The sequence below is a fragment of the Hyla sarda genome, chromosome 1 (genome assembly GCF_029499605.1).
Source record: "Hyla sarda isolate aHylSar1 chromosome 1, aHylSar1.hap1, whole genome shotgun sequence".
NCBI lineage: Eukaryota > Metazoa > Chordata > Amphibia > Anura > Hylidae > Hyla > Hyla sarda.
This window is the reverse complement of record NC_079189.1, coordinates 553,089,541-553,115,004: the sequence shown is the minus strand read 5'-3', so window position 1 is coordinate 553,115,004 and position 25,464 is coordinate 553,089,541. Positions and strand designations below refer to the sequence as shown.

The window sequence follows — 25,464 nt, the reverse complement described above, 5'->3', positions numbered from 1 at the left end:
CTGATTATTTTGAAAGAAACTTATAGCAAAGATTTTGCCCTTTCAACTGCATGCATCCCCTCGTCCGCACCTCACACAACACAATTGTCTCCAAGATTTCTTCCAATCTTCCCCCATATACTGGACCTTGCTACCCTTACACATTCAGCTCTCACCTACTATCAATACCTTTACAACAACCTGAAAACCCATCACTTCAGGGCAGCCAACAACCTAAAATAACCCTTCTGCCACTGTATTACCCTATGAATGGCTGCTTCCTTACCTACCACAGATGACCAGCTGTCTCCTCAACTTCTGTTTCCTTCCCCTCTATCCTGTATATTGTATGCCTTTGCTTTACTCTGCCTTAGGTTCACTGTACTTTAACCCTTATAATAATCATAACAATAATAATGTAACATGAGATTGACAGGTCAGTCAATCATTAGCAGTTCTGTGGACACCTTTTGCACTACTTTTATTTGTTGTTGATTTGTTTCCTGAGGGTAGGGTCACACAAAGTATATACGCAGCATATTTCACGCTGTGCAGGGGGAAATAAATTGCATATTCTCCTATGAGCAGACACACATGGCTAACCAGTGGCAGCCCTATGTGGAGGTTTGGAGGTGGGCCCAGCACGCCGATATAAGTGTGACAACCAGGCCCACCTCCAAACTTCACTGCACACACAGGGCTGCAGCAGGTAGCCTGCTGTGCAGTGGATTTCGCACAGTGTTAAATACGCTCCGAATACGCTATGCGTGACTTTACCCTTAATGAAAACTAAAGCAACTTCGAATCTCATACAACACATTGTAGAAACTGCTAATTCATGCAAAATGTTCTCTATCAATAATAGGCAAGAAATGCTAGTGTCCCTCATTGAGTCTTTTATCCATATATCCTATTTTTTATATCTGCCAATGATATATGCACAGGGTGCCAGGTAAAGATGATTTGTTTTGGGAGGCTTTGTTTGAATAGGGTTATCAAAAGAATTTCAGATTGAACTCTGATTCAGATTTCTCACTGGGCTTGGTCCATAGCAGGAGGCATAGCGAGTTGAAGGTGTTGAGTAGTGATGTACAGCATCACTACTTACCTCTTTGGGTCATACAGTAAGGAGCAATGCATAGCACATCTCTGTTCACTTTACAGAATCAGGGACTTCTGTCAAAATGACAGGAGTCCCTACTCTCTGAGTACCTTAGGGCACAATGTAAATTATGTACTGAGTGGGAGGCTCATGCAAGTGTGAGGTGCTAAGTGGCAGTAAGTAGTCAGATACTCACCTGCTCCCCTCTATTGTCAGTGACCAGACCAGGATCAGGTGACCAGAAGTGGATACTAGAGGACACAGACAGCAGAGTGGGAAAGGATTTTCACAACATCACTTAGGATATGCCTGGCAGCTTAACAAATCACACATTGAAAAAATTTGAATTCAATTTTGACGTACAATTCATAAAATATGCAATTTGTTACCATTCAATTTGCTTATCACTAGTGCTGCAGGAGCACCCAAAAAGTCACCCTGTCTAGACTAGAGTACTTAGATACAGGGCTAGGACTCCAAACTGAATCCGAGGTAAAGATAAGAAAACTACATTCATTGTCTGAAAATATATCTAGATTTCTGTGATATGCATATGTGGTGACCCACAGTGGTGGCGGGACCATGGGGTGTAGCGGTGTAGGGGGATGGGGTAAGATGGTATTAACCCCAGGGGAAAGGTGTTATTAACCCCTAATGTTCGTGACACCAGAGTGGTTTTTGGGTACCGGAACCACCTAAACGGTATCTCCGCTATTCCAATAGCTAGGCAGTGAAAATGAGAGTCCATGGTTATGGTTTAACAGAGGCTTTACTGAAGTCAGATAGGTGTTATTATCTTCACAGCTAGGCCAGAATCCCAGAGAGGTGGCGAGGAACACAGAAGGACCTTGCAGCTTGCTGGGACCAATTATACTTGTAATAGACTTCAGATAATTGACTTGAGGCTTGACTAGACTGTAGATAGTGACAGCAGACATAGACTTGACTTACTGGAATTACTGTAGATTTGAGGCCTTCCAGGTGCTGGACACTAGCACTGAGATCTATGGTGTTTGCTGGTCTCAGTAAAGTGATGGAAGAGATAAGAGAGAGATTGCAGCACCTCCCTTCCTTATAAAGGGGGGGCTGTACTAACAGCCCATAGGTCAATCTGCGGGTCATGTGTTAAATGTATGCCCTCTGGGTAACATGTGATAACATAAACATTACATGTGACATCTCACAGGTCCTTTAGATGACTTCTCACAGGTCCTTTAGACTAACTATACACTAATACACTGACCACAATTCTATAACAATAAATTACAGCATAGTAACAGCAGGGGAAACACTGCAGGAGAGCCCCAGGTCACTGAGGGACTCAACCTGACAGGGCCTAAGTGTAATGCTGGACCATGTCCTGTACTGGGACATCACACATATGACTGACAGATAGATGTGGTCAATGATGCAGCCCCCATGTGCTTTAATGATTTATAAGGGGCTTGTTTCTGGAAGAGCTTCATCCCAGCTTGACGACTGGGAAGACTTATCATGGAATCCTCTCTAAGCAAACCAGACGGTTCCGTAATTCCACAATATACAGATGTGTAACCTTCGCAGTCAGCTTTCTGGTTAGCACTTCAAGAATAACCTCACTGCCTCCAGTGCAGCTATAATTATAACACTATAATAAAAGAGGCCACGACACTGCTACCAATTATCATGGCTGCAAACAGGAAGATGGAAAAAATAACAAGTGCTCCCAACCACCACATAAAAGTACAAACCACCTCCCCAAGGGGAAAAAATACTCACTAGTAGTAGAAATCCTTATGTCAACCATTTATCAGTTCCATCTAATCGGGAAAACATGGCAGTACAGAGAACATTTGCCTTTTCACAATCCTGAATTGCAAATAAGTAAAAAAAAAAATATGAGAACAGTAGAATATAGGAAGAGAAGACTGATATCAAATGGCAAATATACTGCACTATATACATTGTCACCAATAGTAACAGAATGTACTGCATTGATTTTGAAGGTTTATTTTTTTTTTATTTTTTTATTATTATTATTATTATTATTATTATTTCTACAACTGTACCTGTAAATATTTGCATCACTGTTTTATGTAAGGATTTTTTTTTATTTCTACCACCAGGAGACATCAGACTCAGAGAACGCCTTGCCATTGCGCATTAATATTGCTGCCCAGAAGCCAGACAGCAGTCCTGTCTTGAATCCTTATTCATCCGGCTCAAGTGAATGGCTTGTAAGTATATTACAATTCATAACCCAAGATTCGAGTGCCATACTTCCCCCACTTTGCCTTTCTGAAACCAACAACTTCCAGGTGGGAATGTCATTTGGCTGGTTCCGAGGGTTGGTCAATCCATAAAAGTTTCCCCAAAAGCACACTTCTGATAACCATCTATACGCACGAGACTACTGCTGGATACAGCCAGAAAAACTATTCTCCAGCTTGTATAATATTTTTGATACTAATATTGCTTTGCGTTTACAGCTCCTGTGTAGACCTATGTGTCTCCATGGTTACAGACTACAAATAAACCCTGTGTAGCCAGAAACTACAATCATGAGTTAGGTCATGATATCAGGATGGAATTTCTGTACAGAATCTAGAATTCCGCATGGACATTCCGCTGCAGCAGAGTCCCATTGATATGAATGGGTTTCTGCTGCACTGTGCCCATGGCGGAATTTCCACGGCAGATGTTTCTGCCACGGGAATCCGGAGTGCGCAGAAAGAATAGAAATGTTTATTCTTTCTGCGGAGTCTGCATGGAAATGCTTCGCCGTCTATGAGATGGCGCTCCTCCGAGCAGTCCTAGAGTCGACATGTTCTGCTGGCGCTCCGCTGTCGGTGGAATGTCTGCACAGAAATTTCCTGTGAGGACATTCCATCGTCTGAACATAGCCTTACTCTCTTCACTTTCTTCAACTATCTGTAGGGTTTACATATATCTGCATAGACTGACAAAGTGTGTTCTTAGACAGTGCTTATACTGACAAAGTGAATGGAGCTGTAATGCCAGATTTGGCCAATAGCCATGAGTGGCGCAGTTTCTAAGACATGTTTTATCTACTTTAGTGATGGATTTAAATAAGGTTCCATTAATTTTTTCCAATAGATTCCCTTCCAAAAAGACTGTGGTGATGATAATATTTGTCATTCAGACCTTTCCCTACAAGTGGTACAAAAACCTGATGATGGGTAAGTATAGTTTTATTTTTGCAGTTAAAGCCTTTATAGTATGCCCACACAATGAAAAACTAAAGGGTTCTTAAACAGCTCCCTGGGCATTTTATGGACATATCATGGCCTCTTTCTGTTGACTAGAAACTTACCTTAGGCTGATACATTGTATTCTGTATGTCGCATAGGTGAATTAGACAGGTGCATTGCATGTGTATTATAATAACACAATGCATTCTATATTCACAGCATTTGCATGGGATCCTTTCAAGGGCCTAGCCAAAAGAAAATCTGCAGATAACCCTATTTAACTACGTTGTTCACATTACCCAAAAATACTCTTTTACTTCCTACTAAAAATACTGCCTGTGTGCAAGGTAGGGATGTTCTGATTTTTTTAAGACCAAATACGAGTATCCATCCTTTTTTCAAGTACTTGCCGATACCAATTAATGATACTTTTTTCAATGTCATGTGACAGGTTTTTTTTTTAATACATTTTTTCTTTAAAGGGGTACTCAGCCCCTAGACATCTTATCCCCTATCCAAATTATAGGGGATAAGATGTCTGATCGTGGGGGTCCCGCCGCTGGGGACCCCCGCAATCTACCATGCTGCACTCACCTGTAACGGCTTCCGGAAGCGCTGGAGGCCCTCCGGCTAGTTCCATCCCGACCACGGGGGCTGAAGATCGTGACGTCACGACTCCGTCCCCGTGTGACGTCACACCCCGACCCCTCAATGCAAGTCAATGGGAGGGGGCGTGACAGCTGGGAAAGGGGTATTTTATTATAAGAGACATACATATATATATATATATATATATATATATATATATATATAGTAAAAAGTAATTGCAGCACAGCCCAGTCCCAAAAACAAGATGGGTGCCAGCGTCCAGACCAGATCAGGGCCTCCTTTAGACAAAAAACTCCAATGGCGCAGCACTCCAATAAAAAAAAGTGCATTTTATTCACACATATCTCAATACAGCAACGTTTCTGCTCCTATGGAGCCATTTTCAAGCCTAGTGATACATACAGCTTCAGGGGTATTTATACCCAATCCAAGTGCAAAATACAATTAAAGTGCCACAAGTGCATATCATAATCAATAAACAATTACATAAATATTCATATATTAAACATTATTTCATATTCGTGTTATACATAATAAAGTGCATTATGAGTGTCAAAGTGCATAAAGTGAAACAGCTTGAAAGAAAATATTCCACAGGAACTATATCAAAATTCATAATATTAATTCATCCTAATTAATAACAAATATGCATCTGTGTGCAAATTATAATTTTACATAAACTATAATAACAATAATAACAATAATCTCTGTGCTGGAGGCACCCTGGTTGGAAAACACTGACATAAACACTACAGTTCTGCTTCACAGACAACTTTTAAAAGTGGAGCTTACTGAACACTGCTACATCTGTACCATATCACTCAATATGAATGAATGACTACATGTACATTAGCCTTATATTTAGTGATACGTTTTTTGTACAGGAAACATCCGTACATTGTCAGTGACAAAAACAGACGGCTGATGTTCCAAGTAACATTGATGAATAAAAAGGAAAACTCGTACAACACCAAACTTAAGGCAGTTTTCTCAGAAAATCTTTTCTTTGCATCTTCAACTTCTCCTGTAAGTAAATATTTACATATTTTAATTATTGTTTGACTAATTTTTATATGCCATTGAATGTAAATTAAAAAATGATAAAGCAATTTTCCAAACAGTCTTTATTAAAATTGTCTTACTATTTTGTGTCTACAGCCCTTATACAGACCTAAGTGTCTCCATGGTTAAATTGTAGGTTTGTTTGTACTGTAGCTTGCAACTAGGAAGATGCATAGATGTGCATAGGAGTTGAACACATAAAACCGCATAATATTTATAGTCAATTTTAGTTTAGATTGTAGGGCAAGGAATTTCGCAGACGCCTCCCTCTTCAGCCTAGCCCCGTGCTTCATCAGGATGCCCCTAAGAACACACTTCAAGGCCTCCCACCTAGTTAGCGGGGATGAGGGGTCAGAAGCATGATCTGATATGAAATGTGTAGTGGAGGGCCTTAATTCCTGAAGACATAACTCATTTAGTAGAAGAGATTCGTTCAGGCGCCAATTTGAATGTGGCTTTGCGAAAGAGGGAAGCGGGAGCGAGCATAATACAGGGGCATGGTCCGATATTGTTATGGTGCCAATTTGGGTATGGGTTATGGAATCTAAGAGGTGGTGCAGGCAGAACAGGTAATCTAGTCTGCTATATGTCTGGCGGGCGTGGGAGTAAAAGGAGTAATCTCTATCTTGAGGGTGAAGTATAGTCAATTTTAGATACAGAAATTTGGTTCATAATAAATGTCCATTCATGCAGTCCCTTCAGAAGTGTCAGGCTTTGTTCATACTGTGTAAAAAATGTGCAGAATGGCTGCCTGGGGAGACATTCTGCATATTTGCACGATTTAACAGGCGCTAGAACCACTTGGAAATGCGCCATCTTATAGTCGACAATGCCTTTTTGAGCAAATTCCGCAGAAAGAATAGACAAGTCTATTCTTTCTGCGGATGCCGAAGTCGGGAAATTCCCCCCCTCTGAACAATGAAGCAAAATCCCATTGAAGTAAATGGGGCTCTGCTGCAGCGGAATGCCCATGCAGAATTCTACACCGACGTTCCGCCATGTGAACATACCCTCAGGCAGTTTTTTGTTTGCATTTTATGGTCCATGTATTCATTCTGTGTTGACACAATCATTTGTGTTGCAGAACGATGGAACAGAAGTTTTGTGCCAAGTTGGCAGCGCACAGGGGTCCGTAAGCTGTCTGGTGGGATTCCCTTTTCTGAAGGACCAGCAAAAGGTATTTTAAAGTTATTAACAATATTTGAGGAGTCCTTTAACAGTATGCTCTTTTGAAAATGCTAAATTACAACTAACATGGCTGCCATTATTACCCATTGATTCTGGGTACAACGATTCCCACTATATGCACCGATGCAGTCTTGCAGTGTAAAGCTTTAAAGGGGTACTCTGCCCCTAGACATCTTATTCCCTATCCAAAGGACAGGGGATTAGATGTTTTATTGCGGGGATCCCGCAGCTGGGATCCCCGCCACCTTTGTGCAGCTCCCGGCGTTTGGTTAGAACGTGGCGAGGAAACGTGGATGGCGGGGGTCGTGACATCAAGGCCACACCCCTTGTGACATCACCCCACACCAATACATGTCTTGCCACGCCCCCTCCCTTAGACCTACAGTGAGGGGGTGGGGTATGGCGTGACGTCACAAGGAGTTTAGCCGTGAAGTCACGACCCTCGCCGCCCGCTCCAAGACTTCTGGACAAAATGTTCCGAGCGCTGGGGCAGCAGAGTACCCCTTTCACCATAAACTCACTGGCTATTCTGCCTAAATAATATTAATAAAAAATAGTGTCATTATTTATATTTGTGACATCCACAGGCAGACCCTAAGTTTCCTAGATGTTACTGACAAAATAGTGATGAATACATAAATGAACCTGGGCTCAAATCCTGCAGGAATGCTTTGGAATGGAGTTCCTGCACTTTTTCCACAGCAGGAACACAGTTTCCATTAGCAGAAGTCCTGCAGGACCAGCCCTTGAGTGGAAATCTTGGGTGAGTTCCCACACTTCTTTCCCAGGACTTGACCCCTGAACTGAACCATCTCTCAGGAATCTGGGAAAGCTTGATGAAAACCCCTATGATAGCTCTATTAGTGATCATTGTGGTTGTCAACCAGCTCTCAAAGATGCAAATATGATGTAACTTCAAACTTATAATCCAAATGATACAGTTAAATAGGTTTTTAATCCAAAACTAGTGTGTCCTAACTGCCAGACGAAGAATATGTTTTCTTTTCTAGGTTAAATTTGATATTGGATTTGATTTCAACCTCAAGTATCTTCAGGATAAAGCTTACATCTACTTCCAGGCTACAAGGTACAGTCCTTTAAAGGGTCCAAATGAAGATAGATTTATGCTAAGTGATCGTGTGACATCTTTAAAAAACATTAACAAATTTCCTTGGCTGTAATAGTTCATGGCTTATCTCCAGCCAATCAGTTGTTTGGTGCCCTATACTACTGTAAACAGGGCCAGCAGCCCTCCGCCATTCATTATATAGTGTGGTACTGGGTTACTGCAGATCACCTCCCATTAAAAGGAAACCCAGAAAGCCTCTTTAAAGGACAACTGCAGCGGAAAACACTTATCCCCTATCCACAGGATAGGGGATAAGGGTTTGATAGCGGGGGGGTCCCAGCGGTCAGGGGGGTCCCAGCAGATCTCCTAAACGTGGCCCTGGCATTAGCACTCAGTGTAAGCACTAATGCACATAGTGTCGACCTGAAAGGTCGACGGTTACGCCCTGTCCCCGCCCCGTCCCGGCCCCCATACATTTCTGTGAAGATGCGGGGAGGCAAGAACACTGCATCCCTGCCTCTCCAATAGAGTTACATTGTGGAGGCTTGTCCCCCGCCGCCGCGTCATACTGCGGCCGGAACTCCTCCCATCGTTCGGACCCCCGCGATCAAACACTTATCCCTTATCACTTATCATGTGGATAGGGGAGAAGTGTTTTCCACTGCAGATCTCCTTTAAGTGGCCTTTCCACAGATTCAGGCACTTTTTTTTTCTAGCCCCCTCTTCCTTTCCCAAGTTTCTGGGCCAATAGTTTTGGTACTCGACAACTGGGTGATTATCATTTTCAGTTTTTAAAAACGAAAATGCTCACACTCATGTCAGTCATTTAACCCCCTGAATAACATTATCAATTGCAATAGGATTTAAGGAGTTTTCTGACAGGTGCTTTTCCTTTCATACCTGTGATTAGCACCCCTGCACAGCAATTGCGGGTGTTTATTGGTTACCATGGCAGCCACAGACCTTCTGAAGGCCTCCATGCCTACCAGGTTAACTCCACTTAAAGTTTTATACTATACTAAGAGTGCTAAACTTACAGCTCAATGCAAGGGCACTGCAATCATATGATGCACACCCAGATGAGCTGTAGTGCAAGCATTTTTATTTTACTATTGCCTTGATCTTTCCCAGCATTCCATGTGGCCAGAGTCAATATGCCATAAGTCATATGGTCTCCAGGGGTGTGGCTATGCTGCAGTGAGTAGGTGGGTAGCGTTACTTTAGTAAACCCCTTACAACCAGCTATTCACTCACCCACTGCAGCATAGCTATGCCCCCTGGAGACCATGTGACTTATGACATATTGTCTCTGGTTACATGGAATGCTGGAAAAGGTCAGAAACTACAGTAAAATGAAAAGACTAACACACCAGCACTTCCATGTGTGGGTACTGTGGCATAGAAACTGGACAATGCGATGAGGTGATAAAAACGTATTACACAGTATTATAACTTCAAATCCAATAACCTTTATTTTTTTTGTTTTACTACAGTGAAAGCTATGAGGATTTTTCTCAAGACAATACAGTGAACATATCTATCCCTGTAAAGTACAACACAGAGATGCACTTCACAAGGTGTGGTAGTTGCATATAATGAATGTTGTTATGTGGCACATATAGTAATGTGGTACCTGAGCCTATTCATGATCCATTGGTCAATTCCCCCATCCATTACTTTGTTGACAATGCAGATAACTGGAGAGAGGAGTTATAAAAATAGTTTTTTACCAATTGACCAATAACTTGTACTAACTGGGGCTGGCTCCATACTCTTCAAGGGCCCCATAGCAGCTGCATGTGCTGGACAGCTTTGCAAGGGAGTATATTATACAACATGCAATAGAAAATGCTAATAATATAGTCATCCAAACATGTTAAATCATGTTAAACATGAGTAGCTGGCTGAAGTACATGGCAAATGTCTTTACTGCCTGGCTGGCCACCTGATCCAACTCATTAACTCCATAGACGGCAGGGGAGTGAAGTGTCATTCAGCTGGCTATTACTACAATAGCAGCAGGTAATCAAAAAACAGCAGTCAAGCCAGGGGTCAAAACTAGAGGGCAGCATCAGAACAAAGCCAGAATCCAAAACCAGTACCAGAAATCAAGCCAGAACAGGAGGTCTTATCAGGTCCAAGTCAGAATCCAAAAAGCAAGGGTCAAAAAGTTGAGCAGAGGTCAGAATCCAGGCGATCAAACAGTGGACCAGCAGCTGCCCATTTCAATCTAGCACTATCAGACAGCATGGAATGCTGGTACCACACCTGACTTGCCCATTGTCCACACTGTCTCATAAGCTGTCCAGGCCTGCTGTCAGTGCTGCAGAGAAGAGGAGGTCTAGGACGTCGCTGTAGCGCAGCTCAGTAAGTTTCCTACAGCAACAAAAGCATCATTAGCAAACGTACTATATCATACTCCAAATCATAGAAAAATAGTGGTTTCTATGTGTAGCGCAGCAAATTTTGTTGGACTTGGTCATGCCCCTCATTAAAAGAAATGACCCTACTAGCACACTCTCGATGGTCTCAAGATCATTGTTGAACTAGGGTCCCTAGGGTCCACCATTAAAATTGATACTGCAGACCAACCCTACATACACCGAAGCTGCAAAAAGCTGCAGACTGATAGAATATGGATAGTTTGTCCAGCGTTCAGAAGTGTCTAGGTCCAGGTAGGGAGAAGTTTGGTAGTTACTATGCTAACAAAGTGGCTAGATGACGTGACATCTTTTTATGTTGCCACTTTTGCTAAAACTAGACACAACAGGGGGCCCACTGTAGCTCGGCTGTCCACCAAGTTTAGTCACCTGCTCCCCTGTGGACCAGACTAAGCCTGGTCAAATTCATATTCAAAAGGGGCTGCCGTTTGCTGAAACTTTGGAATCCATTACTGTGTCCAAGAGGGAAACTTGCACTGGAGCCCTTTTCTGTTTGTGCACATAAATGGGTCTCAGAAATGGATGGCCCTTACTCTCCACCAGTAATGATGAACCTTAATATTCATTCTTGGTCCAATTAATGCAGTCCAATAACCAATAGGAAGCTGCTATTATAGCAGCAACACTCTCCTTACCTACTGGGCCATTGTACAGCTCCATATCCCCTTAATGTGCTACTATCTATTGTGTGAAATGACGCATCTTATTATATTCACTACTAGGTCTTCAAGCATAAACTTTTATGAGGTGTTTCCGGTGGCTACTGCTCCATCAAAGATAAATCACCTTGAAGAAATTGGCCCAGAATATAATTTCACTATAAAGGTAAATAAAGTTATTTTTCCCTTGACCTCTCTTTTTTTGTGATTTACAGTGTGTTAATATGAGTGTAGAACTTTGAAAGGTATATTCATTATTTGTCCTATTAAAATAAACAAATTTGGTTAAGCACCACTTTGAAGGATCTTCAGAGATTATTTTGTATGTTAGACCTGAAGAAGAAAATATATAGTGATCACTTTGAGTTTTTTAATCTACATTGGTCCGAATTTGTGCTCAGAGTATTTTTAATATAGCTTCATAAGACACGGTGCTCTGTTTCTCTGCTTCAGAGTCTAAATCCTTTTCATAAGTGTGACTACCTACAGCCACCATCTAGAATTATAGAACTCCCATTGAACAGAGTAGTACATGTGTATGTAGTAAAATCCACCTAGCTGTGGCTTTTAGCAGAATTTTTATTATTTAAAGGGAATCTGTCAGCAGAGAGCTCTGTGCTTGTGATGTCAGCAGAGAGCTCTGTGTTCCAAAAAGAAAATAATTTCTTCTGTAGTATTCAGCAGCTAATAAATACTGGAAGGATTAAGATTTTTTAATAGAAGTCATTGACAAATCTGTTTAGCTTTCTGCAGCAGTTGATTTAAAGAAAAAAAAAAAGTTTTCCACCGGAGTACCCCTTTAACTACTGTATCTGCCTATGTCTGCAGCTCTAAACATGATATAATACTGAAATCTATCACTAAAAGCAAGGCCTACAGCGCTCTACATCAGAAAAAAGTTTCAACCTTTAAAAAGATTATATTTAGAAAATATTCAGCATTTTTGGACCAAAAACTTTGACATTTTTTTTGTGTCTGAACTTATTGTGTCACCCTTCCCATTTTCAATGTGCCTAACAGATCATATACTTAGAGAAAATACTTTTTAGAGGAAAATTGGCTGTTTGGAAATATGTCACTTGGCAGTAAACAGGAAGACTTGAAATAAGAAAAGGGAAAAAAGGAATGAATAGATTGTAGTTCCAGCTCAGTGCTCTCCATTACTGAATGTACACCAAGAGCAAAGCACATGTAATACTATTGAAAACATTTTTTAGTACCAATGAAAGCACACAATGCGTACAGGATCAAAATATTAATTCATATTGTTTATAAAATCTATATTTGTTTCTAAACCTAACATTATAACAAATAAAGGGTGATCATACAATATGAGTGACCTCTGCAGCTGCACATGGGCCCAGTAGGTATGGGGACCCACTACCAGCTTAAAGGCAGCTTTCTACTGTCTATTAAATGTCTGAGGAATTTTATGGGTCACCAATTCTGGTAGATTATCAAGAGGTATTCAGGAGTGTAATGAGCTATTGGAGAGCAAGGGCTGTAACAGATCACCATTGTCTAGTAACAGATCACCATTGTCTAGTTACAGATCACCATTGTCTAGTTACATATCACCATTGTCTAGTAACAGATCACCATTGTCTAGTAACAGATCACCATTGTCTAGTAACAGATCACCATTGTCTAGTAACATATCACCATTGTCTAGTTACAGATCACCATTGTCTAGTAACAGATCACCATTGTTTAGTAACAGATCACCATTGTCTAGTTACAGATCACCATTGTCTAGTAACAGATCACCATTGTCTAGTAACAGATCACCATTGTCTTGTAACAGATCACCATTGTCTAGTAACAGATCACCATTGTTTAGTAACAGATCACTATTGTCTAGTAACAGATCACCATTGTCTAGTAACAGATCACCATTGTCTAGTAACAGATCGCCATTGTCTAGTTACAGATCACCATTGCCTAGTAACATATCACCATTGTCTAGTTACAGATCACCATTGTCTAGTTACAGATCACCATTGTCTAATTACAGATCACCATTGTCTAGTTACAGATCACCATTGTCTAGTTACAGATCACCATTGTCTAATTACAGATCACCATTGTCTAGTTACAGATCACCATTGTCTAGTAACAGATCACCATTGTCTAGTTACATATCACCATTGTCTAGTTACATATCACCATTGTCTAGTTACAGATCACCATTGTCTAGTTACAGATCACCATTGTCCAGTACACAGCTTCAATTACAATGCAAACCTGTGTCTGAGAAAACCCCTTTGTCCCTCATTATAAAATTGCCAGCCCACAGTGGTGAAATATGGGCCTGTAAAACTATGTAAATGTAGTGTTGTTAATCTTGGTCCCTAAGGTTGACATTAAATGGGTTACAAATTGTCTATTTTTTTCTATAATTAGGGTTACTCTAGTTTATGGACTGAGTCAGCTTATGCAGTTTGACCCTTATTTAGGTTAATGGATATGAGCTGCAATACCAGTGTATGGACAGAAGTTGAGCTGTTTTTAGATAAAAATAATCCCTCCTTGTCTAATCTTAGATACACATTTAGTGTCACCTTAGGAATCATGTACATGTTTAGCACAGATCTGCATTACTGTGTCTATAGAGTTGTATTTGCCCATACTGCATGTCTATCATTGTCAGGCAATGATTTTAGCTTGTTTTAAGTTTTCTTTTTTAATGATATTATGGTATTATTATAGATCAGTATGGGGACAATTCCAGTAACCTCAGCATTCGTAACCGTTAATGTGCCAGAGTTTACAAACCAAAACAATCCCTTGATGTACATCACAGATATTCAAACAGACCAGGTAAGATAAAGCAATACCAATTGCAGTGTCCCACCGCGTGTCCTGTCAGGCACGAGTATTGGTTGTCAGGCATTTATTGTTAATGCTGAAATGTGTTTATGATGTTGCACTGTTATATGATGCACATGTGTGATTGTCCTTGTATTTGCTGTATACATGTTATTTCAATGTGTTGTGCTTTCAAATGCTTTTGTGCCTGCTGTAAGTGAGAGAACCCTTGTCATTCTAACAGATTTAGGCAAGAGAGGAAAAGCTAGAGACATAAAGGCAAGACCTTGTGGGGAGAAGTGGTACAGGAGCACCAAAGCACATTTAAAGTCTTCTGGTTAGACCTAGAGACATTTATGGAAATTTATCAACGCGTTTAGTCAGGTTTTCTTTACTATAATTGTCGCAACTGCGACTATGCGATTTTTCGTGCGACATTTTGACTGGAAAGTGAGAAAAGCAAGTTTTCCAAAAATTTACTACGTAGTAATAATTTTAAAATGGAATACGGGTAGACAGGTATTTATTAACTGCGACAGTCGCAACTGCGCAAAAAAAAGTCACAACAGGGTTAAAAATTGACTAAATTTACTGCTTACGTGAAAGAAAATGATCAACAGGCTGAAAGCAGTTGATAAAGAAGTCACACATAAGCAAAAAAAAAAAGTAAGGAAAAAATTACTAAAAAAAAGAATACATAAGCAAACATTGATAAATGTCCCTCATTGTGGCTGCCACAATAAGTTTTTACCAAAGGACTTGCACCCCACAGTGGGCACTACAGCTCAATTCTGATGAATATGATGAATATTATTTTTTTCACCTCAAACTGAAAAATCCTTGTACTAGTGTATTAACCTTAAAATGGCAAGAATGGAGCATAGACTGTATCTGGGTCCAACAAATATTACTTCATTTAACCTTAGGGTGCTCCCCTGCTAACTAGTTTTATCTGTTCCTCCACATATTGGAAAATTTGTCTGAACTTTGTTCAGTAAAGAACTGTGCCTTATTTCATCCATTTCTGTGTCTGGTTCCTTATCTGCAAGTTTAAGAGCAACCCACTCTCCATCTGACTGGACACAACACAGAACTAGCACCATCTACAAAAGCCCCCCTCCACTGTGCTGGCTATGGTATGTGGGAAACCCTGTGGAAGGCTTTTAGCACATCTGACTGTGAAACCAATGAACCCTGCAGTCACACAGGCTCTTTCCCCTGCTATGCTCGTACTTCACAATAATATAAATATTGGCAACATTTATTATTATTATAATTATTATTAAGTGGACTTCTTGAGGAGAAGGACTGAAAGGCTCATCAGTTTAGAATTGTAGAATTCAATACCCTTGAGGTGTCTCCTAGATTTTGTGGTTAATTTACATATTTTAAAGGCCAACACTACTGATGGGATTATCCCACAAAGTGGGCAGAGATGAAATAGGGCTTATGTAAACCCATTGGCATTCTGGAGGAGCTTTCTGAATGGTTTTGGGGCTGAACGTAAAGGGAATCTGTCAGCAGTTTTGTGCTATCTAATCTGCTAACAGCCACAATGGGAAGAGGAGATCTTACATACCTCGTCTCTCTAACTTTGCAAGATCGAGAATACAGTTTCTGATGTGCTGAAGAGTCGGAGAGGCAGGATTTTCCCCCAAGCTTCCTAATGTGAGAGCCCCCCAGCCCTGCCTCTCACCAATAATTGACAGCTCCAGCATCTAGTCAGAAAGCGGCAACAGCTGTCAGTCATTGGTGAGAGGGAATGCTGGGGAGGCTCTCATTACAGGAAGCTGCTGACAGGTTCCCTATTAACTGTCCAGAATACGGCTTTGATAATATTGGTAACTATGATGTGCCACATGATTGTATTTATAGCTCCGCACAATATTTTCCCATTAAAACACCAGTATTCAATTTTTTTCTCACTTATTGTCCAAAAATATTGTCTATTATGGGTATCACCATGGGTGTCACCAGGCTCTGCATTGAGGCCACCCTGTGCAGCCAATCCTGGGACACTAGAAAAGACCCTAGGGATGTCTATTGCTTTAGCACTAAGTATTGCCCTGATAACACCATGTTTAATAGCTGTGTTGATCATAGTGCATTAGCATGCAATTGTATTAAACATAATCACAATATTATATTGTATTCTATTATTTCTCTTAATAACATTGTTAATTTAACCCTACAAATTTTTTTTTATTTTATAGTGGGGTTGGATATAAATGTACAAAACTTAATTCAACCAAACACCAACATTGTATTGTAGTGCTGGACAGTGATCTTCAGCACTAATATGTTATAAGAGGAGTGAGGATTGTACCTGGCACTGGCAGAATCATTAACCTTCTGCAGTGAAATCACACGCACCACCTAATCTCCAACTATTCATTCCAGTGACCTTCACTTTAAAGTATTTGGAACATTTTTCCTGCTACACAGGACTGTGAAAGACATCTCCAGTAACAAATTCTTTACGGGAATGGTATTGATTTCTAATGGGATCGAAGCTGTTTCGCCCTTTGCGGATCTATGTTGCTTGGAGTCTCTTAAACAAACAAAGAATTTACAGTTAAACTAGTTCTAAGGTGTTTTACTTTTTTTTTGCACAGGGTTAGCTGGAAGTTAAAAGCTATTATGTTTTTTTAATTCTTTTTCTAGGTTAAAGGAATAAGTTGCAATGCCGTCACCAATCCTCTTCATGTCGGAAAAAAAGAATATGCGGTTATATTCACAGAAGAGAAATTTACGAACATCCAAGAATTAGTAAGTAGAATTGTCTAAAAGAAGAATTCAAGACAGTTCTGGATAAAATGTGCAAAAGCTTTTCTAAGTCATCTGACTGTCAGTAGATTGTGTGCCCATGACAACAGTCCCTATTACGCTAAACAGACCGAAATCTCCATTTCTGTCAATGTCAGAATCCTAGATTGCTTAAAGGGGTATTCCGGGCAAAAACATTTTATCCCCTATCCAAAGGATAGGGGATAAGATGTCTGATCGTGGGGGGCCCGCTGCTGAGACCCCCCACGAACTCCCTGCAGCACCCGCATTCTATGCGTCTGTTGAATCTCCAGTTCTGGAAACCTCCGGGTTTCTGGGACTGGGGACGTGATGTCACGCCACGCCCCCTCCATTCATGTCTATGGGAGGGGGCGTGATGGCCATCACGCCCCCTCCCATAGACATAAATGGAGGGGGCGTGGTGCGAAGTCACGTCCCCAGTCCCGGAAACCAGGAGGTTTTCGAAACTGGAGATTCAGCACCCGCATAGAATGCAGGTGCTGCAGGGAGATCGTGGGGGGGTCTCAGCAGCGGGCCCCCTGCAATCAGACATCTTATCCCCTATCCTTTGGATAGGGGATTAAATGTTTTTGCCCGGAATACCCCTTTAAGCAGTTAGGATGTGGACATTGAGGTGCATAGGGATTTCTTCCTATATCTATGTACAGTTTGACCCTATAAAAATGCTGGGGGACAAGCTAAAAATGTTTCATAGGGATACATAAGCTCTTTCCCTAGGCCACCTGTAATTTAAACATCGGATGTGCTATTTAGCATTTGATCTTAGGAGATAGCCCCCAGCCAATTCCAATATATTATTGAAGACAAATCCTCCCAATGTTTCATAGGATGGACTTTTCTGCAAACCTCAAAAATAAAGTGACCAACTATTTAAAAACACATCTTTTTTGTCCTTTTTTTGACCTCTTAGGTAATGTTTATGTTTGATTCCATTTTTTATCTGCATAGGATAGCATAGACCTAGATAGCAAAATCTGGACCTGTTCCTTTTCATTCTGATCCATCTTAAAAATCTATGCAAAGTATAGTGTAATGGATAGTTTTTTTTGTTTGTTTTGTGTCCGTTTAATGGCTCTGTCATTTTCTTTTCATATTTGGTCTCTTACAACTAATGCAAACTGTGAAGAAAAATTTATAGAATGGATTAGCATTTTATCTGTATTTATCCAAAAAGGAGGTCCTTAATGATCTTTTTCTATATGCAATCTCTTTTTAGACCTGTGATAATACTAGATGCGCCACATTCAAATGCCTGATGAAAGATCTTCAGCTGAGAGAAGATTACTTTGTTAATGTATCTACCAGAATCTGGAACGGGACATTTGCAGCTGTAAGTGTTGAACCAAAACCATAGTTACTTGCCCTTTATGTCAACAGTGGCCAATGTAATAGATTCTAGTGGCCTCCCCTGCTATTAATGCAAAAGAATTGCAAGTAAACACAGGCAGGTGATTCATACCTGATAGTTATTATTGCTTCTATTTGGCTGCCTTTGGATCAGTCCTATGTTTCCTTTATGGGGAGGGCTTACCTGCAGCCAGACAGCTCTGGTACCAGCTTATTCCTCCCAGAACATTCCGGTTGGGCAGAGAAAATTCAACACATCCGACCCTTTTCTCCATGGACATCATCTAATGGTGGAGATTTATTAGGCCACCATACACCTTAGACAGTCAGTTGAATACAACAAAGACAGTGGTTCAGCCAGTTATAGTCTAAGATATATGAACAGCATATCAACAGGGAAAGAGCACAGGTAAGTCCAGCCCATGTCTTCTATATTACAGCCCACTGGCCCACTTGCATCCACCTAAGCCGTTTGTTTGATGGGCTGGGCTAGGCTGGACTTACCTGGGCTCTTGATGGAAAAAAACCCTGGGCTTTTCAGCTTAATTTGCATAAAAATAAGGATCATATCTTGGCACTGGATAGGACTATAGAGCTATAAATAAAAGGTATGCCCAAAATCCGGATGACTGGCTCTATCTAGCCATGTGCTTATTTACACCCATGTTTTTCTGCTGACAGGTCCGCTTTAAGATAAGCAGCAGTGTCATGAGCCTATGTTTCCTATAAAAAGAGCAATATGGGCCAACGCTGTGTGTGGGTGGCATTAATAAAAATGTATGTGAAACATTTCACCAGCTTTCTCTTAGTGGAAAGTATAATGTAGGTCTTTTTGGACTTTACAAATCCAATCCACAGAAGGAGATATTATCCAGACATTAGTATGTACGATGGCAAGCACAACTGGAATATATTGAATGGAAAGAATAGTTTAAAGACACATCTGCCATGGACTTCATAGCTGTGGAAAATATGCTAACGAAATAATTGCTACTATATTTTCTTGTCTCAAATGCTTTCATATGGTTTGGAAATCAATTGATCAAAGAATAGCAGGCACATACCTCCTTTTTGTGACTACTGAATATTAATTTCTAGAATATAGTCCACCATTATATAATATGTAGACCTGAGTAACTCAGAGCCAAGGTAACCATATCAGTAATATGATTCCTCCCTACTTCTGTCATATAGAAGATGAAGACACAGGTGTCAGTCAGGGTAGGGATCACCTTTGGGGGCTTGGCCTATTGATATACCACCATTGAAATTCATTCGTATGGTCCCTGGAAGGTTATGTGCTCAAACAGACTATAAGGATCTCTGAACTACAACCTAATAATTTATCAAGGCCATAATAAACCTATATTTTGCACAGCGAGTGCCTTATTAATTATTCAACTTTCGCCAGCATATGTTGCTTTCTGTGCCCGCAAATCCAGTGGGCCTTTTGTAGTCATGATGCCCACATTTTATGCTCTTATTTGTAACAGTGCTCCAAACCTCTGCATAGACCTAGGTTAAAAAACCTATTTCAGTATAAAAAAAAAAAGCTTTTTTTGTAAATTGTTGCCTTCAGTGTCCTGTTCCAATGCTGTTTTTTTTGATGCTTCACTTCCCCATAACATTTTTGAGCACATACTCTAATATTATTACATTACTTTTTTTCTGCAATTCTATTAATATATGAGCAATGGAAAGAAGAGGAAAAATCTCACATTTGGTATGGTGATATTGTGATTAATATTTGAGCTACTTTTCCTGTAGGCTTTCATATAATGTATATTGTTAAAGGGCTTATCCCCAGAGTATAACTTATTACCTATCCTCAAAATAGGTGACAAGTATGGTGAGTTTGTGACAATGGAACCTCCACTAATCACAAGAATAGGAGTCTCTTGTCCTCATATGAATGCAACAGCAGCAGCCAGACATGCACTCTTGTGCTCCATTCACTTGCTATAGGTCTGCCTATGATAGGCAAGGACGCCTTTGGCTATATTTGGCAGTCCCATATGGAGCGGCATCCAGCTTGACAAGGGGTCATAGGTAACAATTGTTTTTATTTTTCTCAGGCATCATTCCAATCATTGGAGCTGGTAGCGAGTGCAACACTTGAAACCCTTAACCCTGAAATATTTGTTGTCAACAACAACAAGTTATCGGTGAGTGTAATATACATAACATAGGATCATATATCCAGCTATTATGTAGATGGTATCAGAACAAGAATGTGATTTTGGCAAGTAACAACATGGCATCTGATGTTTTCTCACTTTTTATCATAGATCTCACTCACTATTATAAAACCAGGTGAGAAAGCGGAAGTCCCTATTGGCGTGGTGGTTGGAAGTGCCATAGCCGGACTTTTACTTCTTGCTGCTTTGGTGGCTGCTTTGTGGAAGGTATGAGAAACAACTACTACAGTGCTTTTTATTACTACATGTTGATTATATTTTCATTATAAAACAGGCCAGGAGATCTATTTGAGAATTTTGCAGTAGATTTTTTAGCAGGTTTGACAGTACCCATTTCAATGTCAAGGGTAAAATCTGGAGCAAATTCTTAGCAAGTAAAGCATATAGCAGATTAGAAAATCCCCAAAATGGCCGCAAATCAGGACATATGCTTTGTACTTGGCATGTACTGAATATTGTTGGAAACTGGGAAAAAAGGGGAAAGTGTTTTTAGCCAAAACCAGGAATGGGCCAAAGTACAGAAAAAGGTACAACTCTTACAATTGTAGTTTTTCAGTATTTGTTCTACTGCTGTTTTTAGCTAAAATAGTGACCAAAATAAAGATAAAATACTAGCCAAATACTGACCAAAATACCATGTATGAACCTATCCTTAAAGCGGTACTCCGCCGCAAACAACTTACCCCCTATCTAAAGGAGAGGGGATAAGATGTTTGCAGCGGAGTACCCCTTTAATGTTCTGAACTCATCCAGATGAGTTGTTTAGACATTTCTCTAACAGACATATTAAAACTGGATAAGGTTCTTTAATAAATAATCCTTGTTGCCCCCCCCCCCCCCTTGCGGTAAATAGCTGAAATTTCACTGAGCCATTTCTTTAGTTTAATTTTACCCTTAGGTCAGGTTCACATTTTCTTCAAGTTTTTCAACATATACCACAGCCATTTAATGGGGCTAAATTCCTTCCATGGTCCTGAGTAAAATATGTGACACAAAGTTAAGCCTACCCTCAGAATCCCTACCACATTGTCATCCCCAATAATCTCTTGTGATCTTAAAAATTATTACAGTCACATCCAGTGATTAGAAGGGAGTGTCGGAGTTGTCTTTTTTTTTCTCACCTTCTCAATCTGGTCCTGACCACCATGAAAACTTCTCCTAGCACAAATCATCTCTGCAGGCTTTTTTTTCTAAAAATATTAGAAAACATTTTATGATCTCACTTTTCCAGCACTCTCCTCAACTTTTTCAAGCTCCAAATCCGTAGAACCCCAAACAGTAATAGTTGCCCCACACTGTAATGAGCCTCTTTTGTGCTCACACACTTTATTTAGGCCCCCACAGTGTATGCTGGCTCCTTTCTGTGCCCTCACAGAAAAAGCCTAAATTAGACATATAGAATGGGCTAAGTAATCTGGGGTGCACTACCAAGATGTGTGAATGAGAAATCATATTTTCATATTAAAGGGGAGTACAAGCGCAGAATAAAAAAAATAATAATAAAAGACGTAGTACTCACCTAACCAATCCCAGTTCACCCTTATTCTGTTGCTTACTGGGTTCCTCTCAACACAGACGTCTGACTGCAGCCGATCAGCCAATGTAGCAGATTACTGTTATGATTGGTGCATTAGTTACATCCTCGTTGCAAGGGATGGGTAGGGTGAATACTACCACTTTTATTTTACAACATTCTGAGCATTTTATCTACTTAGGTTACCTGACAGTTCCTTTACATTATAATGCTGCATTGCTCTATAAAGTAAATTTCCTATTTCTTTGTTCCAGCTCGGATTTTTCAAAAGAAAATATGAAAAACTTCAGAAAACTGAAGATGAACTTGCTGAGACTGCACAACTAAATTAAAGATGGAATCGTTTAATGTATATTTTTTGGGGAGAGGGGAAGGGGTGGGGGTAATTCTTCTAAAAGTATTTTAAGAGTAAATGAATTTAAGGGGTTTCAGAACAAAATGTATTTTATCAAACTGCTGGGCAGTTTTTGTATATCTATATATATATATATTTTTTTTTTTTTCATTTTTACTATTTTACTAGCTGGTCTGGGGAACTTTGCTATACATTTGTATGTTTATGATGATGATGATGGAAAAAATATTTTACATTTAGGTGAACTTCAATTACTTTAAAGAGTATCTGTCACCAAACAAAACTTTTAACATATTGATGTGATGATAAGACAATTTGCTATTTACTTGCTGTTAAAATTCTCAACCTCTTTATGTTTCATGTTTTTGATTGAAAAAATGGCCACTAGGTGGCTCTGTTCTGTTCCATGTGCAAGTCAAATAGTTAGTTTGGTCTCCTCCCGGCCAGGCAGGAAACCAAGCTCAGGAAGTGCGTGCGGGGCATGAGGCACAGCTCTTGCAGGCTTCAGTGATGTCACGCCTGCTCTTGAACCTCCACTTTCCCATGCTGGGAGCTCACACAATGTGAGCAAGGGGAAAGGTATCATACAGAGCTTTTTAAAGCTAGGAAATTTTTTAAGGGCAGCGGGGTGTTAGAAGTAGTTAGGGAATGTAATCTTAGTTTGGGAAAAAAAAATTTGATGACAGGTACTCTTTAAGTCAGTGTTTCTCCTTCGGCTCCATTGCGGGACACAAAGACCGTGGGTATATGCTGCTGCCACTAGGAGGCTGATACTAGGCAACAAAAAGAAAGTCGGCCTACAGACTCTGAGATATCAGTTTTAGCTTAGTGCCCGTAGGAGGCAGACACAGGTCTGAAGTTCCCCAGACCTGGTCTTTTACTTTTTTATTTTTTAGTTCAGGGAGGTATTTTTAGCTTTTTATGACCTTTTTATTTCCTTGTTTTTAGGTGGGGGTTCAGGAGCAGGGTGCTACCTGTTCCCCCATATGTGATGAAAGGACACAGACATCGAGTTATGCACTGTCAGCCCCTTCTCGCCATCGGCAAGCACCTGGGGTTGTACCTTAGGTCCAGATCCCCCTACCTTCCCTGCTCGCCTTGCTGTCTCAGCCTGCCCGGGTCTTTCTTTTCAGGGCTTTCAAACTCTGGAGTACCCCTGTTTTGTGCCCACTCTGTTGGGAGGCAGACTTCCTCAGTTGCTCCTCTGCTGACACAGGCGAGTGGTCTCTTAATCCAGAGGTGTTTGCGGAGATCTTCAACCTCTGGGGCACCCCAGACATGGACCTCTTCGCATCTCACCACAACCAGAAAGTTCATTGCTTTGTTGCGAAGTCCCGAGATCCTCTGGCCCTAGCCGTAGACGCCTTAATGATCCCCCTAGTCGCACTTTGTTCTCCCTTATCTCTTCCCTCCTCTTCCTCTCCTTCCCAGGGTCCTGAGGAAACTGAAAGCAGAGGGCGTCCCTGCCATTCTCGTGGCTCCGGACTGGCCCATTTGCGAATGGCACGCCGACGTTGTATGACTAGTGGCCGATGTACCACTGCGCCTCACAGTTTGTCCCGACCTGCTCTTTCAAGGTCCCCTTTGCCACCACAATTTACTGTTGCTGCATTTGATGGCGTGGCAGTTGAAACCGCGGTTCCAAGGGCCAGGGGGTTCTCTCCCCAGGTGATCTGCACAATGCTCAGGGCACGCAAGTCTTCCTCTGTGAAGATTTATCATAGTACTTGGCGGTCCTACTTTCGATGGTGTGAGTCTCAATCCTTCTCCACAGTTGTTTTCTCCCTTCCATGCCTCTTCCTTTTTGCAGTCTGGGCTGGAACAACGCTCTGCTCTTAGTTCCCTTAAGGGTCAGGTGTCAGCTCTCTCCATTCATTTTCAATGCCCCCTTGCGTCCGACCCTCACATCCGCACTTTTCTGCAGGGTGTAGCTCTGCTGTACAGATCCCCTCCTCCTCCGTGGAATCTGAATCAGGTTCTCAGTGCTCTCCGGGATGTTTCTCTTCCTGTCCTTTCCAGGAAGGTGGCCTTCCTCATTGCGGTCACTTCCATTAGGAGAGTTTTGGAGCTGGCAGCTCTCTCCTGCCGTTCCCCCTACCTGTTCTTGCACCAGGACAAAGTTGTTTTCCGTCTGCTCCCATCTTTTTTGCCTAAGATGGTCTCTGCCTTTCACCTAAATGAGGATATCGTCCTCCCGTCCTTTTGTCCAGCTCTGTCCCATCCCAGGGAACAGTTGCTTTATGGCCTTGACGTGGTACGGGCCATATGGATTTTTCTTTCATCGTAAGGGATTTCCTGCTTCGAAGGTGACCATTTCGCAGTGGATCCGTTCTGCCATCTCGGAAGCTTAACGCTGCATAGGGAAGACTCCGCCATTCCGAGTTCATTACACTCGTTCCGTCGGGGCCTCCTGGGCTCTCCGCAACAGGGCTTCAGCCGTGCAAGTCTGTAAGGTGGCCACCTGATCGTACTTGCACACTTTTACAAAATGTTACCAGGTGCACACTTTTGCGTCCGCTGACGCTGGTTTGGGTTGCAAGGTGTTGCAGGCGGCTGTGGCCCAGCCTTCCAACTGAGTTGCTTGGGTTCTCTCCCACCCCGGGGACTGCTTTTGTACATCCCACGGTCTCTGTGTCCCCCAATGGAGCCGAACGCGAAAAGTAGATTTTTATGGAAACAGCACTTACCCATTTGTTCTGGTGTCCTTGGTCCGGTTGCCTGTCCGAGGGTTAGTTTGGTTATTTTTTTGTCTGTGGTTTCCTCGGACAGTTGCTGTTTTTTTTTTCCCTGTCGGTCCTCTCCTACTGCTTTGGGACTGACAGCTCAGAGTCTGTAGGAGGGGTATATCCTGCTAGGAGGGCCCAGCTTTCTTTTTATTGCCTAGTGTCAGCCTCCTAGTGGCAGCAGCATATACCCACGGTCTCTGTATCCCTCAATGGATCCTCCGAGAAACAGTTTTTTACGGTAAGCATAAAAATCTACTTTTCCCAACCAGTGTGCCTCCAGGTGTTGCAAAGCTACAACTCCCAGCATGCCTGGACAGCAAAAGGCTGCCAAAGGCTGTCCAGGCATGCTGGGATTTGTAGTTTTGTAACATCTGGAGGCACCCTGATT

The 25,464-nt window shown here is 41.3% G+C and overlaps 1 protein-coding gene across 7 annotated transcripts in view; it reads left to right on the top strand.

Moving 5' to 3' along the window:
* ITGA2 (integrin subunit alpha 2) overlaps positions 1 to 22,372 on the top strand; it is a 135,071-nt gene extending 112,699 nt beyond the window's left edge. For all 7 annotated transcript variants that reach the window (XM_056541896.1, XM_056541925.1, XM_056541942.1 and 4 more), the window contains 13 exons: positions 3,187 to 3,297; positions 4,178 to 4,260; positions 5,766 to 5,907; positions 7,028 to 7,120; positions 8,142 to 8,218; positions 9,694 to 9,777; positions 11,364 to 11,466; positions 14,010 to 14,120; positions 16,773 to 16,877; positions 18,133 to 18,246; positions 20,339 to 20,428; positions 20,552 to 20,668; positions 22,250 to 22,372. In XM_056541896.1, the coding sequence (XP_056397871.1) occupies positions 3,187 to 3,297; positions 4,178 to 4,260; positions 5,766 to 5,907; positions 7,028 to 7,120; positions 8,142 to 8,218; positions 9,694 to 9,777; positions 11,364 to 11,466; positions 14,010 to 14,120; positions 16,773 to 16,877; positions 18,133 to 18,246; positions 20,339 to 20,428; positions 20,552 to 20,668; positions 22,250 to 22,327 (1,308 nt within the window). In that variant the 3' untranslated portion in view covers positions 22,328 to 22,372. The remainder of the gene's footprint in view (positions 1 to 3,186; positions 3,298 to 4,177; positions 4,261 to 5,765; positions 5,908 to 7,027; positions 7,121 to 8,141; positions 8,219 to 9,693; positions 9,778 to 11,363; positions 11,467 to 14,009; positions 14,121 to 16,772; positions 16,878 to 18,132; positions 18,247 to 20,338; positions 20,429 to 20,551; positions 20,669 to 22,249) is intronic.
* Positions 22,373 to 25,464: the final 3,092 nt, after the last annotated feature.